Below are 16,501 nucleotides of genomic sequence, written 5' to 3'. Positions count from 1 at the left end.
TGGGAATAATAAAGATAAGTTCCTAAATATTGAGACATAATTTAAATTCAAGACATAACGTCAGTTTCCCATCAATAACGTAGACTCTGAATCACAGTGGGAAGCCTACATCCACCGTGGGTAATATTCAGTCAGAATCCATTGGTACAAAGTACCAGTCTGGTGCTTGTTAAATATTTTGACTATAACCCCTACCCACATCGTGGTCTTATCAGTGAACATAGCTGTATTTAGTGTACCCTGTATATAGTATCATTAAGTCAAAGAAGGACCTAGTTAGCTGGCGTTTTGGAGAGTATCTACTCACTCATTTTACTGATGAGGAAACTATGGTGGAGCATTTTGGGGTTGGAATTGTTGGGAATAGAGTAAATATTAAATATACTTATAAAATGTCTGGTTTTCTATTTTTAAAAAGCATCTGTTACTGGGCCATCCTATTGTATGCTTGCTAACCCCCAAGTAACTACAAGGCCATCAGAGAAAGGATTTGTATGAGGACGCCAGAAATTTGTCACTGGTCTAACCAGCCCAAGATGGCTGCTTTTAACCATTTCCATTTGGGGAAATGTCCCCAAAGGGCATTACCTGGTGCTCACCAAGGGATGAAAAAATCCATGTCTTTCTGCAGTTCTCTCTGGAACTGCTCTGAATGACTCTTCTGACTGAGAAACCTATTCCCTACCCTTTGTGTCTGTGCCTTGCAAACCTCACACTCTCTTGTTCACAGACCTGTCTTAGGTAGCTTGTGAACAAACAGGCTACCTTGGATAAGGTAGGTCATGGTTATAAACAGCACCTGCCTTACTTTGTTCTGCTTCTCATTTCACTCTGGGGTTCTCCTCCCTCACCTACCCTGTGAGAGCCTGGCCTCTGATATGTCTGCCTGATTCAGGTTTTCTATCTGCTACTAACTGTCACAGAACCACTGGTCTCTCATGAGTGCAGGTTCCTGAAGGCAGTTTACAGTCTGCCTGCCAACCTCCTGCTTTCCATTTTTCCAAAATTTCCCATTTTGCCCAAAGGAAACCAGCCTGCTTTCCGTGCCTCTTCAATGCTCGTGGTCTTCCGCTGGTTGATGGCAGTCAACAGTTCATGCCCTCTCTCCGCAACCTTCCTTCCACCATCATCATCATCACTCGTTCTTGCTATTCTCTCAAAATAAGAACCTGGGTCCTTCTCATGTTAAGAGTTTTTCTGATAAGAATAGATGGTGCATGAAAACAATGACAAATAGAGAAAAATTATACACGTTTAGGGTATCTTGTAAAGTGCTGGTCATGAATGTCCTCTTCCCCTGTCTGGACAGTCTCTGGAAACCACCTCAATGGCCTCTGTCTCTCTTCTTCCTCCCTCCTGCTCTCTCCACCAACAACTGATTGCTCTAGACCCTGGAGCACCCTCTTTTCTATAAAGGTTCATTTTATATATGCAATTAAGGCAGAGAAGCAGCTGAAGACATGCGGGGATAGTTGGTGGAAGCCTCAATGCCGGACTCCAAATTAAGTCCCCATGTTGTGTGACAGTCACTTTTAGGGGATGCTGCATAGAGGATTCCATATGAGTGAGAAATTTCAGGCTGTGTCTCCTAAAGTCTCCTAAAAACTCTGAAATCCATGATTCCTGTTGTGTCACCCTCTGGGTCTATTTATAGACCTCGACTCATTTAACAAATACTATGTGAATTGAGATATAAATGAGAGCAAAACAGCTTCCCCCACATATTACATAATTAAAGAATAATTAAACTACCTCCCAATTAGCCTCTCAAATCCACTTGAACTTGAGTTAGAAGGTTTCACACTCTGATTTCATGCCTTCCTATCGTTGCTCAAACTGTTTATTTTATCTGGAATGTCCTCTCACTAACTCTAAGTGCCCAAATCCTTTATGACTCAACTAAAATTTTCCTCTTCTGTAAAAGGTTTCCTGATGCCTCTCCATCTCAAACTCCTCTCCATTACCTCCTGCCGCACTTACATTTTATACTTCACAGCACTTATCTCTGCTAACCTCTTGCATGGTCATTTCTTTAAAGAGCCCCTGACCCCCACTGCTCCTCTAACCACTCTACATGGCTTCAGGACAGATTTATGGCTGACTCAGCTTTGCATTCTCAACGCCTGTCTTCACACTTTGCATACAGTAGGTGCTCAATATTTCTGACACAAGTAAATGGATGAACTTGGCAACAAAGACCATAAGATCAAAAAGTTTTCTCTGAAAGGGGGATGTCAGATTGGGCTTATAGGAGTTGGGAAATGTTTTCTGGATGAGCTGGAATTTATGCAAGACAATGAAAGAGTGATATGATTTGAGGGAGGTGTAAGTCTGAGTAAAAGGCCCAAAAGGACTGCTGTAGGAATCTCTGCTCCCTTTGTCCACATGGGGCATTGGGGACTCTTAAGACAATAGGTAAAATAATCCATTCACTTATATATGTCTTTTTTTGAAAACAGCTCAAAGGAATTTGGCAACTAGGAAGGGTAACCCCTATGAATAAGTAAATCTAGGCAAGAAGAGTACACTCCACAGAGATGCCATGTAACCCTCACTGTACAGAGGTGAAGCATATTTATTACCACCAAGATTCTAGGATGACCACATCATCTAAGAAGTCCATCATGGTGACCTGAACTGAAGAAGTTCCCCTAGATCACCACTCGGGTGTTCAGAATGAGCCCCAGGATGCCTTTGCTGAGTGTTCATGGCTCCCTGCTCTGACATTCAAATTAAACCCTTTACATGTCTGATGATGAAAACTCATTTAGGCCTTCAGATGCAGGGGTCTGGCCCAAGGTTGCTACCTGAGGAATGGGTCTAGCAGGAAGGTTGGATTTGATGATTGCCCTCAGAGTCACTCTAATAAAAACAGGAAGTAGGCTTCATCCAAGAAAGAGAAGTGTTGGCAAAGTGGCCTGGCGTAGGAGGGTCCCAGCTCTTTCTCTCACTTGATGTGTTACCCTGAGCTAGACTCTTTTCCTACTGAATCCTGTGTGAACTAGGAAGTTTGACTCACTTGATAACAATTCAAGTTCCTTCTCTATTATTGGGGAGCAAAGGGGGACCCTGGAGGTTACTCACCTTATTACAGGTACAGAAGTCAGAAAGATTTCTGGTGAAGGAAAGGGAAGAGGGTGCGGCACTGTGCGGCCCTAGCCCCAGAAAGCAAGGAAGGCCCATATATAAGAAAATGAGAGGAAGAGATGAGATCATCTCTGTTGTGAAGCACTGCAGTGCCATCACCTAGGGACCTTAAAAATTAGCCCTCCTCGGAAGGGTTGGGGTTTAGGGAGCCACAGACTGATAAACAACCCAAGCCTTTAATGAACCCAGTAATAATGCTTCCCAAATTTGTGATGCTTTTGATTTTCTCAGAAAGGCCTCATGTCCAACTCCTTCCTGCACTTCTCATATTGGTTCCATAGGGGTGACTAGGGGATGTTATTAATCCCATTTATCTCACAAGGACAGTGCAGTCCAGAGTTTACCCATCTTCCCAAAGCCACCCATGGAGCGAATGGTGGAGCTGGGACTCGACCAGAATGCAGACTAAGTGCTTTGCTCTCCCAGATTCATGGCCCAAAGAGGGCTCCGAGCAGAGAGCAGCCGACCCCTAGGTTTGCCTTGACCTAGGCATGTAAAGAGGCACAAGAAAAGAGGCAAAAGAAAGAACTCAGTTTTCTAATGAGTCCTCAGGAATACAATGCTTCCCCCCTCAAGTCTTTGTTAGTGGGGGCCGCTGGGATTGCATCTTGGGGGGTCCCATAATGATTCTGCCTAGAGTTTCCTTTTTTTTGTAATGTCTTTGTCTGGTTTTGGGTTCAGGGTAATAGTGGCCTTGTAAAAGGAGCTGGGAGGCTTCCATCCTTCTGGATTTTTTGGAATAGTTAGTGGAGAATAGGTGTCAATTCTTTTTTGAATGTTTGGTAAAATTCACCTGTGAAGCCATCTGGTCCAGGACTTTTGTTTGTTGGGAGTCCATAATGGTTCTGGAAGTGGCAGTAGAAGGAGTGGGTTGTGAGGAGGGACAAGTCCCCCAGGGATGTCACCCCCCCACTCTGATATTCTAGGCCAGAAACTTAGAAGTTGAGGGTCCGAGTGATGCGATTAATGAACAGAGAATGGGGAGAGGATGCCTAGCCCTCCCTCAGTGTCCTACTCTCTGTTTGAACAGTGATTGCCCACTGTCGTGGAGACCTTGCATTTCCTTAGCTGTAGGACCCCCAACTCCTCATACTTTGCCAGAGCAGCCTGGTGCAATATGGAAAGTGTAGACGTGGTATATAGTCAGACTCACTTTCCCAATTATTAATGTGTGACTTAGGACCAGAATCTGAACTCCTCTGGGCTTCAGTTTCCTCGTCTGTGAGATGAGAACAATATCTCTGACCACACAGGGTTAGTCTGAGAATTATATAAAATAGCATGCTTGTTGTACTTAGTAGGGGATCAACAAATAATAATAAAAAATAGCCATCATTTATATTTTAGTGCACGATCTTACTTAATCCTCCCAATAACTTTGACATAGCTTCATTATTTGCCGTATTTTGCAGAGGAGGAAACTGAGGCTCTGAGAGGTCTAGTAACTTGCCTGATATTGTACATCTAGGATATAGAAGAGCTGGAACTCAAACCCCATCATGTGGTTTTAACACTTTTCTATAAGACATTCCATCCTCTCTTCTTTCAACTTCTTCAAAAAGCAATTGCTGCCACCTCATACATCCCTGTGACTGTCTCTGCCATGAAGACATACTCTGATGTGCCAGCCTTTTTCAGCTCCTTTTCATGGTCAACCATAGATGCCTCCACCTACAGGATATTAGCCAATTGGGAAAGAGTTAGTAGGCGTATTTTCACTTTCAGATGCTTGCCATCCATCTTACAATGTGTCTGGTGTCTGTCATGCAGTGGATGAGGCTGGGGCTCCACATCTAACGTCAGCCCAGTCCTTAGCTCCGGACACTAATTCTACCTAAAATCTGCTACCATCTACTGTATGACTTGTTGTCTCAGTAAGCTGCTCCTGCCTGCCCTAAAAGGCATCATGACATATTTTAAAGGTTTGGTAATTAAGACCATGTCATATTTGAGCAAAATTAGAGAAATGAACCAAATGAACAAATTAGAGGAAATAATGTAGAAATTTGATATGTGACATGGGTAGCTAACAAGGCAGTAGGAAAAGAATAGGCCTTTCAAGAAATAATTCTTGGGCAATTGGGTGTCCAAGAGAAAAAAAATGACACAACATGTCTTTCCCCATGCATAAAAATCAGTTTTAGGTGGATGAGCTACTTACACAGAAGAGTAAAAATATAAAACCTTAAAAATAGTCTATGGAATATCTTGATGATCTTCTAGGGGCTCAGTTATTCTTAAAGAAGTCCAAAAAGCATTAACCATAAAAAAAAAAAGACTGAGAAACTTGCCTACTTTAAAATTTAAAACTCTATTCATCAGAGGACAATGATTTTTAAGTGAAAACACAGCTACAAATTGGAAGAGATTTGCAGCACATATAGCTATCTGAAGTATCCAAATATATCAAAAACTTCCACAACTAATAAGAAAAACACAAGGGAGCCTATAGAAAATCAGCAAAAGATGTGAACAGGGAGTTCACAGAAAAGGAAACACAAGTGGCCAGTGAATTCAGGAAAGGAAGCTCAGCCCTGTTCATAGTGTAATAAATGCAAATTAATATCACACTGGAGATACCATTTTACACTCACTATATTATTCTAACTGAACAAATGAGATAATAGCAAGTTTTGATGAGACTATAGAGTAACAAAAATTCTTATACACTGCTGGTAAGACCATAAAATGGTACAAGCACTTCAGAAAACAACTTGCTTTTATCCTTTAAATCTGAAGATGCACAAATTCCATTCTTAATTGGAGACCATAAAGAAATTCTTGCATGTGTGCACCAGGAGACGTGTACAAAAGTGTTCACAGAAGCAAAATACCTTCAAACAGAAAATAAATGATAAGTTGTGGTATATTCATACCACGCAATGCTATGCAACCCTAAAAAATAAATGATCATTACAGGCAGTAATACAGGAGAATCACACAAACATAACGTTGAGTGAAATAAACAAGTCATGGAACAATAACTATTGCATGATTCCATTTATATAAAGACCAAATGCATACAAAACAATATGCTGTTTAGAAAATCCTATAGCTGGAATAAAAGGATTTTAAAAGGATGTTCTTTTCCAGAACAGTGTTATCTGAGTGAGGAGATAGAGGCATAGGGTTAAGGAGGAACACACAGGGGTCTTCAAAGGCAATGGAATGTTTTATTCCATAAGCTGTGTAGTAGGTAGGATATTGTCTGTATTATTCTTTTTTTTTTAAGTCAGGTTTGTTGAAGTATGATTTACAAACAGTAAAATTCACCCTTTGCAGGTGTATAGTTCTAGGAGTTCTGACCAATGTATAGTTGTATACACCACCACCGTCAAGATATAGACTATTTCTGTCACTCTCAAAGCTCCTTCATGTTCCTTTGTAGTCAATCCTATTCACCCACGCTATTCCCCTAGAAACTACTGATGTGTTCTCTATCACCATAGCTTTGTCTTTTTGAGAATCTCTTAAAACGTTAATCACAGAGACTTTGTGGGGATGTTTTGCATAAAAAGAGCTGTAAACAAATATTGAACTCATGTTAATTATATGCGTGCTGAAGTATTTAGGGGGAGGTGCACTGATGTCTACAATTTTATTTGAAATGCAGGAAAGAATAAGATGGAAGGATAGGTGGATAAATATGTGGTAAAAAAAGTGCAATGAATTATATGGTGAAATCCAGATGATAGACACGTGGATGTTCACTGTGTAACTATTTGAATTTTACTGTATGTTTGAAAAATTTTACAATAAAATATTAGGGGAAAACAACCTATCATGAGATAGAAGACCTGGCCAAATACCTTGCGATCACATATACCAACCAGTCTTTATAATCTTTGAAATCAAGTCGAGGAATCTGTTCTAAATATAGAAGAGTTGTATGCCTAAGGGGAAATTTTAAGTAACTTATCAGTAAGGGAATAATCAAGAAAGGTTTATATTCACTACCTCTTTATTGAAACGCTCTTCCTTGAACCCACTGTGAGTCTGGAGGTGGGACTAGGAGGCAATGGCACCAGAAGATGAGCTTCCTGCTGATATTCCACCCATTGTCCTTGGACTTGGGCATGTCAGCTCTCTCCACCCTCTTCCAGGGGGCTCTGCCATCCCTCATGCAAATTGGCCCCCGCGACACTCTCCCACCACTGCCATATCTGTCTCAGTTTGAAGGTGAAATAACTTTCATTCTCAAGCAGAGAACACCACAGCATACACAATATTGTTATATTAATGTTTTATATATATATAAATGCATTGAAAATAAAACTAATGGGCAAAGTATTATTAATCGAATTTAAAAATAAGCAAAAAAGAGAGACGTTGTCTATGTTTTTCAGCTCTGTTGGGAGCTGAAGTCTGAGCATTGAAAGGTCATCCTGCTGAGTAAAATCTGTATCACAATCATCTGTAAGTAAATATGACGTAACCATCATCACCATTGGAAACATCCTCCTCCTCATATGTCCCAATATGAATTAAATGGTCTAAAAACTGAAGAAAATTGGCTCCCTTCCTACTAGCTGATCTTTATGACATGAGAGCTTTGAATTGCCACATATTTACGTAAGGAACATTTTTTTCTTTTCCTTCATAGTTAACTGAGTTAAAATACCTCTGTTAACAACAAGTGACACGGCCTTGAAGCCATTTAAAACTCCCCCTCAGAATGATATAAGCAAAGGATACGGAGGATATAGGTGGGGGATATGAAGAATACATGTTTCCCCTGTCCCTTGAAAATATCAGTAATGAAGTTATTTGTACCTCTGTCATGATGTAACAGGAATCTAGTCTTGAGAATGTAGAATATCAATGGATCAGACCAGATCCTTGCACAAATTGGGGGTAGAAATTACTTAGCACATAGGTCAAAAATCAGAGCTGCAGAAACTTGGTTGCATTATTATTTATAATAATGAAAAATTAGAAGCTCAATACCCAATGGTTATTTAAGAAAATTTTGGCACATGCAACCTATAGACTATTAGAAAATTATTTCAAAATTTTAAAGAATAATACGCTATATAAAGCTCAAAATATAAAGATAATTTTTAAAAGCTGAAAATAAAATGTATGGCCCTGGCACCATCTGTAGGCTTGGAGTTTTCTTCTTGGAAGTTTGGTCTCCGGAAAACAATCTTTCCCCTTAAATTTCAAATGTTACATGTGTTCTCCTTTCTATGGCAGTTCATCTGTCTCTGAGTCTGTCCAGTGCCACTGTTCTTACAGATTAAGAATCATATTTATTATGTCTCAGCCTTTAACTGTCCTCACATTAAATTTTGTGTTCTTACATCCTGGCGCTCTCCTGGACGTGGTTGCTATCAAGATCTCACTCTCCTTTCACCACCATTGGTATCTTCTAGCTTTGCTCTGTTCTGCTGCTGGTGGAAGAGAACCATGGATCTGGGGGCCTCAGGAAAAAAAACTCAGTCGTCACTGATTTTGTCCTGCTGGGCCTAACCGAGACTCCAGCCCATCCTCTTCGTCATTTCCTTCTCTCTTAGGTAGCTACTGTAGGTGGCAATTTCAGCGTTCTGGCTGCCATCCTCGTCGAACCCAAATTCCACAACCCCATGTACTTCTTCCTGGGGAACTTGTTCCTGCTGGATGTCGGCTGCATCGTGTCTCTGTCCCAGCGATGCTGAGGCATTTCCTGTCCAATAAGAACAGCATTCCCGGTAGAGCCTGCCTCTCACAGCTCTTGTTCTTCCCCCTCCTGGCTGGGATGGATTTGCTTTCTGCTGACTGTCATGGCCTGTGACCACTATCTGTCCATCTGCCAACCCTCACCCACAGCACCCATATGAGCTGGGGAATCCAGCAAGCCCTGGCATTTACGTCAGGTGTCTTTTCCTTTGCCAGTGCACTGACTCAAACTGTTGCCTTATCTGCTCTTAAATTCTGTGGTCCCAATGTGATCATGCATTTTCGTTGTGACCTCCCACAGCTTTTCCAGCTCTCCAACTCAATGAGCAGTTGCTCTTTGTAACAACAGCTTTGTGGGTGTGTCCCCTTTGGTCCTCATCACTGTGTCCTGTGCACACGTGGTAGCTGCAGTCCTGCAAATCTGCTCTGCTGAGGGTAAGAAGAAAGCCCTCTCTGCATGTGGCTCCCACTTCACTGTGGTCGACATCTTCTACGGGACAAATGTCTTCAGCTACGCTATTTCCCTGAAAATAAGACCTAGCCGGACAGTCAGCTCTAATGCGTCTTTAGGAGCAAAAATTAATATAAGACCCGGCCTTATATATATTATATTATATTATATTATATTATATTATATTATATTATATTATATTATATTATATTATATTATATTATATTATATTATGACCTGGTCTTATATTATAGTAAAATAAGATCGGGTCTTACATTAATTTTTGCTCCAAAAGACACATTAGAGCTGATTGTCTGGCTAGGTCTTATTTTCGGGGAAACACAGTAATGAGACTGGGCTCGGTGGAGGCTTCAGACAACGACAAAGGCATTGGTATCCTCACAACTGTCACCAGCCCCATGCTGAACCCACTCATCTGCAACCTCCTGAACCCCGATGTGCAGGGCGCCTTGTGGTGGGTGCTCACGGGGAGATCGCCCCCCAAGTGACATCCCTTCCTCTGGCCTTAGAGAATATCATGGCTCCACTTATTGCCTTCGTGAGGTATTGTGATTAGTGCAAGTGGGATGTGAATATGATGACGTGGGGTCAGAGACTGGCTTAGGAAGGAAAGTCGATAAAAATTATAATAGCTGGCATTTATATCATGATTACTATAGGCATTGTTCTAAGTGACTGACATCTATTAAGTCATATAATCCTCATAAGAACTCCATGAGGCACCTACAAATTTACAAATTACAGATCAGGAAATAGACTCTCAGAGAGGCTAAGTAACTTGCCCAAAGTCACACAGCTGATGAACATCAGAGCTGGGATTTGAACCTAGGCAGCCTACATTTTTAACTACCGTGTTTCCCCGAAAATAAGACCTAATAGGAACATAAGCCCTCGCATGATTTTTCAGGATGACATCCCCTGAACATAAGCCCTAATGCGTCTTTTGGAGCAAAAATTAATATAAGACCTTGTCTTACTTTCGGGGAAATACGGTACTCTCAAAAGTTAAATCATTTCAAGGATGAAGGGTGTGTGTAAGGTGGAGTTGGGAATGGGCAATGAAGAGAAAAAAAGAAAAAGAAGGTCAGTGTAATAGGAAAAAAAAACTAATACAATGAAAATATGAATCAAGAAGTTTTTGTTCCTGTAATAAATTTACAGTTTGTTCCAGAGCAGCTAGTAGAGGTTGAGGGAATTATTAGATGCCAAAGTCTTCCATCTGACCACATCATCTGCCTGGCCCTTTTAGTCATTTGAGTTTGTCATTCCTGATCTTGACATTTGATGTTCTAGTTTTGGGGACATTTGGCACTATTGAGAAAGGTTTTACATCTAATGTATGCTTATTTTCTAGAATTTTCTAATTCTATCTGAACTCTAAACTCACAATACCAACACATTTCTACCAACACATAAAAGATACTCAAGTAATACTAATGGGATGAATCCATGTCTTGTTTTAAGGAACAGGTTTACAGTAACATAAATAATCAGTCCATCATTCTAAAATCTACCAATTTAATTCACCATGTCCGCTGACTAAACATGCAAAACATTAGGTCATCTCAATAGATTCAGAAAAAGCATTTGACACAAGTCAACATTCATTTGTGAGGAAAACTCACAGGAAACTAGGAATAGAAGGTAAGTTTAACAGCTTGATAAAAGATATCTACAAAGAAATTAGAGATAACATCATAGTTAATGGAGAAAGACTGAATGTATTCCCGCTAAGATCAGGAGCAAAGCAAAGATGTTGGTATTCACCTCTTCTCTTCAACATTGTGTTGGAGGTTCTAGCCAGCAGAGTAAGGCAAGAAAAGTAAAAGTCATACAGATTCAAAAGAGGAGGATGTAAAACTGTCTTTCTTCATGATGACATGAATAATGTTGAACATCTCAAACAATCTACAAGAAGCTACTAGAACTATTAAGTGAATTTAGTAAAATTAGAGTATATAAGATCAATACAGAGTATAGAAAAATCAATCGTATTTCAATATAATAACAAAAAAGGAAAATTGATATTAAAACAATACCATTTACAATACATTACAAAACATGAAATAGGGATAAATTTAACAAGGTATGTGTAAGACCTATGCACTGAAAACTATAAGACACTGATGAGAGAAATATAGAAAGAGATATGTCATGTTCATGGACCAGAAGACTCAATATTATTCCCCTCCCAACTCCGATTCAAGCAGTTAGTTTCAGTCTAATTGTGTAGGACGCAGCTCCCTGGCCCATGCTGGTATTATGAGCCTTGTGCTCCACCCATCTGAGACAGTCAGTCCCCGGGCCATTGGTGGATGCTCACAGCAGCTCATGGCAGCTCACGGCAGCTCTCGCCATTGTTCATGATCTTAGCTGTTGTGGGTGCAGCTCATTGGCCCATGTGGGAATTGAACCGGCGACCTCGGCGTTAGGAGCACGGAGCTCCAACCACCTGAGCCACCGGGCCGCCCTCAATATTATTAATATGTTAATTCTTCCAAATTGATCTATAGATATTGACATATGTTTTATAGATATTAGCAAGCTGATTCTAAATTTTTTATGAGAAAACAAAGGATCTAGAATAGCCAAAATAATTTTGAAAAACAATAACGAATTTGGGTGACTTAAGCTACCTGATTTTAAGACTTACTATTAAACTACAATAATCAAGACAGTGTGCATTAGTATAAGAATAAACATATAGATCAATGGAATAGAATAGAGTCCAGGAGTAGACCCACAATTATAAGGTCAGTTGATTTTTGTCGAAGCCACCAAGTTAATTCAATAGAAAAAGGATAATCTTTTTAACACATGATGCTGAAACAACTGTACCTTTATTTGGGGAAAAAAAAATCCTCAACTCTTATCTTACACCATATTAAAAAAAATAATTCAAAATGGGTCATAGATCTAAGTGTAAGAGTTAAAACTATAAAACTTCTTTTAAAAAATAGGAAGAACATCTTTGAATACGACAAAGTGATGGAGGAAGTAACTAAGAGGACATGACAATTAAAGTTATATCTTAGTAACCTAACTTTTTAAAGATATAGATACCTTAAAAATTCCAATGTGAAAAGTTAATGAGAAAAAGTACCAGAATCAGCTCATATGCGGCTCACCCTGAGCTCTACCACAGACCCACTCTCTGGCCTTGGCAAGTCATCTAAGCCTCCTGGATCTTATTTTCCCCATCTATAATATGGTGACTATATCTTTTTTCCTTTCTCAGAGACATTAGAAGCCGGGAGTGTTGTCATAAATCTAATGTTTCTTTAATAGTCTAAAATACTAGGCAGATGAGAAAAACCCTTAAGAAGTATGGTTGTTTGTCTGTGTTGGGCTTCTTGTACAATCCCTGGGGAAAGGGGATAATTTTTAGGGCCTCTGGGTGCTTGTTAGCTCCTAAATGGAGAGAGCACCAAGACAGACTCTCTTGGCTCTGGCATTACTCCCTTTATAAGCCTTTTGGAGAAAAGCTGCCTCGAGTCAGCATAATACTCACTCCTCTCTCTACGAGAAACCCCACCCAAGAACTCTACCCAGCGTGCTCACAGAAAGGTAGTTCCCCCCCATGGGCCTCCCCACTGCTGTAGAAGATCACTCATGATCTTCATGTGGCCTTTGCCTTGTTATAGGAGAATAAAGGACTGGGTGGTGCTTGGATTGAGGGAGTGGTAGTGAAATATAATGGTGAGGTTTGCCACTCTCATTAACTGAAGGAAGGAAGGACAGAGATGGCAAATGGAAAAATAGAGGGAAGTCAGAAGGGAACTGATTGGGGTAAAGAGCAGGGCAAATGAAGTGAGTCTGGGGAAGGCCAAAGCAGCCATTTAAATTGATCTGGGTAGAGGAATCGATATTTACAGAATCTTATACCTCTGATAAACCCAGAGATAATGCAGTACAGGCTTTCCTATTACAGGTAGATCGATAGAAAGAAAGAACAATGGCAAGGGTTTTGGGAGACAGCAGGAGTTGGGAGAAAAGAACAAGTTCTCCATTTAGAACAAACATGTGAATTTAAATAAGGTAACTTTTTTTGAGCTTCACTTTTCTCATTTGTAAAATGATTACCTATCTTCAAGGATTCTTGTAAAATTTAAATAGAATAACATATAATGGAGTGAAATTGAGTTGATTTAAATTTTTAAATACCTGAGGAAAAGTTTATATTCAACCAAACATTAGCTTTTTGTATCCTTCCTTATTGCTTTCCTTCCTTGCCCTTCTCTTTCTTTCATCTTTTTTTCCCCTTTCTCCAGGTTCCAAAGCTAGTTAGTAGTAGAAACTTCTTTATGACACAAACATCTGGACTCCAATTTCACAGCTCCTTCCATTGTGCTGAGTTGTCCCTATATACCAGGAAAATGAGAGAGAGAGGGAGAGAGAGAGAGAGAGAGAGAGAGAGAGAGAGAGAGAGAGAGAGAGAGAGAGAGAGAGAAGGAGAGAGATCACATGGCTTTGTAGAGAAAAGGAACTATGTAGGGCGCAAATTGGACTAGAGAACCCGAGGTAGACTAAACTTTGTATGGACATAAAGGGTGGGAGATGATTGAAGAAGCAGGGGGTGGGCAATGCCTGAAGGATGGAGAGATGCAGTCACTGTTCAGAGAAAGGCTGACCTCTTGTCACTGTGCTATGTGTCACTGCTATGATTTTAAACCCAGATTAGGCTTGCCTGAAAGTTAAGCCAGGAAAATCCATCGTGAGGACATTTCCTAAAGTAACAAGGGCTTCCTACAAATACTCTCTGCCTTCTCAGCAGAGCAAATAACCTGTATCAACCAATTGCCTGTCCCGGAGGTGGCAGGTGTTGGGGTATTTCTGATGAATCCCTCTGCCATCTGTGAACACACTTTTCAACTTAAATACTAGCTCCACCACTTCATAGCTGTGTAAATCATTCATTCACTCTCTTTCAGAGTAGAGTGAAATGTTTAACAACACTGACTTTGACACCAGACTGCCTGGTCTGAATCCCAGCTCTCCATAACCTTGGACCAGTTACCTTACCTCTTTGTGCCTCAGTTTCCTATCTGAAAAATGGGGGTTGTAATAGTATAATAGTACCTACTTCAAAGGATCATTTGAGAATTAAAGGAGATAATACATGTACAATGCTTAGAATGGTGCTTGACACATACTAAGATCTAATTAGGTCTCTGTTATTATTAGTATTGCCCACCTTAGAGGATTTTTGTACGGATCGGAGTTAATACATAAAAGTAACTTGTACAGAAAATGCTTTATAAATCTTACCTGTCACTGGCTGTCACTCTGATTCCACCACCTCCAGGGAACCCTCTCAGTATTTCTGTACTAATTTCAAATGTACACTTTGCTGGGAGAGATTAGGGAGAGATTGTATGCGTGGGACCAGCTCATAAGGGAAGAAATTTATCTTCTCCAACTATAGTGCAGGAAGAGATGAGCTGTGAGGAAGGGATTATTGTGTGAAGTTGTGGGCCTGGGGAGTCAGACAGTCCCCGGCTTGAGCTGTGCCAAGAGCTAGACAACCTTCTGCTACTTGTTACCCTTTCCAGCCTCAGGGTCCTGATTACAAAGACATAACAGGAGTTACCTGACAGAGTTCTGAGAGAATTAAATGAGAGCCTGTCTCTGCTGGACTTTGGGTGCATTAACATCACTGTTCCTCCGATGCTGGCGTGTCTCCTGGCCCACCAATGCAGAGTCCCCTATGCTACCTTCATTTCACAGCTGTTCTTCTTTTTCCACCTCCTGGCTGATGTGGACTGTCACCTCTTGACAGCCATGTCCTATGACCGCTACCTGGCCATCTGCCAGCCACTCCCCTACAGCCCCCGCATGAGCCGTGAAGTCCAGGGTGCCCTGGTGGGCATTTGCTACACCATCTCCTTCATCAATGCCTCTGACTCATACCGTGGCTGTGTCCATGCTCGAATTCTGCGGCCCTAACGTGCTCAACCACTTCTACTGCGGCCTCCCACCCCTTTTCCAGCTCTCTTGCTCCAGCATTCACCTCAACAGACAATTGCTTTTTGGTGGCGCCCCCTTCAGGGGGGTGATCCCCATGATTCTCATCTCGCTGTCCTATGCCCACATTGCAGCTGCAGTTCTACGAATCCGCTCCGCTGGTGGGAGGAGAAAAGCCTCTCCACATGTGGCTCCCACCTCACCGTGGTCTGTATCTTTTATGGAACTGGCTTCTTCCGCTGCCTGCGCCTCGGCTCAGTCTCGGCCTCAGACAAGGACAAGGGGATTGGCATTCTCCACACTGTCCTCAGCCCCATGCTGAACCCACTCATCTACAGCCTCCGGAACCCCGATGTGCAGGGCGCCCTGAAGAGAGTGCTGACGGGAAAGAGGCCCCGCCCCAGTGAGAAGGCGGAGGCACCAAGACACCCCTCCCTCCTTGAGGCCCACCCCCGACTCTTTTATGCTGGAGGCCTGGATGTGGGCGGGGAAACTTCAGGGCTGGGTTGAGGGATGGGAGAGAAAGTAGATAGTATGGGCCCGGGTAGAATACGGTTTGCCTTGGATTGAGGAGAAAAGCTAAAACTTTGGTCAAAGAGTATCTACGTTGCTCATAGGAGATAGAGTAAAGACAGATGAGAAAAAGTGGTAATGTGGGACAGGGAATGGGACACAAATCAATTATTTTGTATTTTTTTAATTTAATGACTGTTCAATTGAAATATATTTAAAATCTTGATCAAAAACAAAATGTTTGCCCCCCCCTCCTTTTATGATAAAATATATTTGTACCAGAGTATGGGGTCTGGTTTTTAAAGGTTCTTCTTCAGGAAATAGGTCTAGGATTGTGAAATTAAATTGGGGTTTAACACACCGTAGGAGCAAGGTGTTGGGACCTGTGAACATCTTCTTCAGAGCAACGTTATGAAATACTTGTCCCCAACCCAGAGTTCCCATCCTGACTAATCATCAGTGGGAACAACACATTTTCATTTCGCTTCATGAGCTGACACTCACAACCCCACCACCAAAAACTTGAGAATGTATCATCTTATGTTTCATGAGAAGCATTCAGAATAGTAACTTTTAATTTTAGTGGCCAAAAACACTGGTTTATATGGGCCATTCTGTTTAATATGTATGTGCAGATAATTAGTAAAGTTGGGGAGACTGTTAAGAAAGGCAAAATAGAGGGAGATATTGTTTGCAATTTACCAATGAATGTGTACCGGAAACTAAGATTTCACCAAAAGGGTGAAA

At 41.2% G+C, this 16,501-nt stretch overlaps 1 protein-coding gene and 1 pseudogene across 1 annotated transcript; both read left to right on the top strand.

Annotated features, from left to right (window-relative positions):
- Window positions 1–7,165: 7,165 nt before the first annotated feature.
- On the top strand, window positions 7,166–9,765 carry LOC117012887 (putative olfactory receptor 3A4; annotated as a pseudogene).
- A 29-nt stretch (window positions 9,766–9,794) lies between these two features.
- On the top strand, window positions 9,795–15,751 carry LOC117012886 (olfactory receptor 139-like). Its single transcript, XM_033089375.1, is given in 4 exon segments — window positions 9,795–9,820; window positions 14,875–15,175; window positions 15,177–15,417; window positions 15,420–15,751. Coding segments are annotated over 4 exon segments (900 nt in total).
- The last annotated feature ends 750 nt before the right edge of the window (window positions 15,752–16,501 follow it).

This window comes from Rhinolophus ferrumequinum, chromosome 21 (genome assembly GCF_004115265.2).
Source record: "Rhinolophus ferrumequinum isolate MPI-CBG mRhiFer1 chromosome 21, mRhiFer1_v1.p, whole genome shotgun sequence".
NCBI classification, from domain to species: Eukaryota; Metazoa; Chordata; class Mammalia; order Chiroptera; family Rhinolophidae; genus Rhinolophus; species Rhinolophus ferrumequinum.
This window is presented reverse-complemented; position numbering and strand designations above follow the sequence as displayed.